Source organism: Triticum urartu, chromosome 1 (assembly GCF_003073215.2).
Source record: "Triticum urartu cultivar G1812 chromosome 1, Tu2.1, whole genome shotgun sequence".
NCBI classification, from domain to species: domain Eukaryota; kingdom Viridiplantae; phylum Streptophyta; class Magnoliopsida; order Poales; family Poaceae; genus Triticum; species Triticum urartu.
Window position 1 is genome coordinate 561203685 of NC_053022.1, and position 2618 is coordinate 561206302.

General features: G+C 55.2%; 1 protein-coding gene across 1 annotated transcript; it reads right to left on the reverse strand.

Annotated features, from left to right (window-relative positions):
- Positions 1 to 616: 616 nt before the first annotated feature.
- Positions 617 to 2415, reverse strand: LOC125530360 (protein MIZU-KUSSEI 1-like). Its single transcript, XM_048694768.1, has one exon. It carries the CDS (start codon positions 1833 to 1835, stop codon positions 933 to 935), a length of 903 nt encoding a protein of 300 aa, XP_048550725.1. The 5' UTR covers positions 1836 to 2415; the 3' UTR covers positions 617 to 932.
- Positions 2416 to 2618: the final 203 nt, after the last annotated feature.

Genomic DNA, 2618 nt, shown 5'->3' on the forward strand with positions numbered 1-2618 from the left:
AGTAAACAAACGGGGCGGCAAAAGAGAGTAAAGGAAAAGGCTGAATGCTAGAGCGAGGGCGGCCCACCACAAAGTGGTAAAATTTGAGTCTTTTGAGAAGGGTGGAGAAAACTTGTTCCTACCAGTACGTACGTACCTGTCCTTTTTTTTTGCATGGACGTAAGTACCTGTCTATCAGTCCACAACGTGACGTGTTTTCACATTCTGCACCTCTGACAGCCGGCCGATGGTATATGAACAAGGGCATTTACAATCATAATAGACAAATTTGACCTCTCGAGGGTTCACAGTTATGATAATTTTTTTACATGAAGACAATGGATCACCAAACAGCCGATGCGCCGCCCCTCTATCGAAGTCGGTTTGACCTTGTCAATAAACCAGCCAAGAAGTGTTCATGCACGTGTCCTAAAGGACCAGCATCCCGAAAACGCCCTTGAATCCATTTGAAGGGTTTGAATGTCATGTCCATTTGAATCTTATTGAATTTTGATTTTGATTGCATCAAGGAAAAACCATAGAAATTTTATGAAGCATATAAGAAATTCGGAGTTCCTAATAAAATATTTGAATCAAAGAGGCCCAAAGATACAAAATGAAGGACAAAACTACAAGATACCCGAATGATAATACTATTTTATTGATGATCGCAACATGCGTGGTACTACTGGTAGAGCTACTACCACTCCAGTTCAGTTGTCCGGAGTCCATCCAAACTATTCGTCTCAATCTACAGAATCATTACACCCAACACTAGCAAATGACTCCCCTGCTTGCTAAACAACAGAACGTAGTATTTGGTTCCCACCCCCGTTTACGCTTCCAACGAGCGTAAACGCCCCCTGAAGCCTAACCCGTTTCCACCAACCGAATGCACAAAACCGAAAGAAACGCTAGTTGACCGACGACCATCCACCTGCCGTGCCGGCCGATCAGACTCTGAGGAGGTAGACGCTGAGCTCGGGCCCGCCATTGATGCCGGAGCCGGAGCTGCTGCTGTCGGGGTTCATCATGTAGAAGGCCTCCGAGTCGCGGGACCCCACCACCCGCTCGAACCGGGCGCGCATGTACATCACGTCGCCCTCCCCGCCGCCGCAGCTCGCCGCGGGGATCACCCCGGCGCCCATCGACACCGGCTCCAGCGCGCGGAGCACGCGCCAGTCCGCGGCCCCGCACTCGCGCCGCACCGCGTACCCGCAGCTCTTCCCGTTCACGTACGCGCGCCACACCGTCTCCTCCACCAGCTTCCTCCCGCCCCCGTCGCCGCCCCCGGTGGCGGCCTTGGCGCGCTCGCACTCGAGGGCGATGCGCACCAGGCCGGACGCCATCTCGCGCACCAGGGCCCCCGTGGGCGCGGCCAGCTCCAGCAGCAGCGCCGGGCACGCGCGCGGGTCCGTCTGGAACGCCAGGTGCACGTGGCCGCGCCGGTGGCCGTAGAGCGTGCCGGTGAGCCGCGCGCCGAGCCCCACCTGCCGCCGCCGCCCCGACACGGCCGCCGACAGCGCCGACCGCAGCCGCGCCACCGCCGTCCGGACCTTCCTCCTCTGCTGCTGCTTCTCCTGCGCTGGCGCGGCGGTCCCCGTCACCGGCTTCTTGGGAGGGGACACGAAGTCCTCGGAGTGGAAGGAGGGGCAGGCGGACGAGAAGGCCATGGCGCGCTCGTCCTCCTCCTCCTCCTCCTCGGCCTCCGAGCCCCTCACATACCCCTCGTCCCCGCTGGCCGCGCCGGCGCCACGGCTGCCGCTCTTGCCAAGAACCGGCCACCTGAAGTGCCTCCTGGAGGACGACATCGGGTCGTTCCCGTGCGGGCCCTTCGCCGCCGCGATGGCTCTCATGGCGACCTCGAGCTCGGAGCAAGCAAGCTCTGCTTCACTAGCTACGGAGGCAGAGAGTGTTGTATCCAGTCAGTAGTGGTCTACTGCTTTGTCTCTGAAGCTAACTAGCGGTGGTGGTTTTGTACTGGGTGGGGTGGTGAGCAGTGAGCGGAGCAGAGCCCCCGCCAAAAGCAGAAGAGGGAGAGAGAGGGAGGAGGAAGGAGAGAGAGCTTCTTGTTCTTGGCATGGACCGGAGCTCTGATCCCGGGCTTGTTTTCTTGCGAGGAAATGGTGGACAGGGACGCAGGCCGTGGCAGGCAGGAGAAATCGACGGCAGGTGAGATGATGGACGGCTCAGAAGAGATGAAGAGAGTGGCAGCCGTTAAGAAAAAAAGCAGAGTCGAGAGCAGTGAGAGTGACATGGCAGGGGAGGTTTACTGGCCTCGGAGTGGGCGATTGGTTTGCTGTGGGGTTTAATTTGAGTGGCTGATGAGGCTGAAATAATGTAGTGTAAGCTTCAAGGTGTTGTGATTTTATTTTTGAGGTTAGATGTTGTCTGGTCTTTGGAGAAAGGTTAGAGCAAACAGGTGAGAAAAAAGTTTACTTAGGATTGATTAAGAGCGAACAGGTGAGAAAAAGTTTACTACTTAAGATTGTTTAAGTATGGTGGAGGTCTTTTTCTTTATGATAGAAGTTACTGTTTTTCAATCATCTACGTCACGTGATCCCTGTGGTCAAATTCTTTTATTCAAGCATATTTTTCCAAAAATATTGTGTTCAGGCATGAAGCATAAATAACATGGA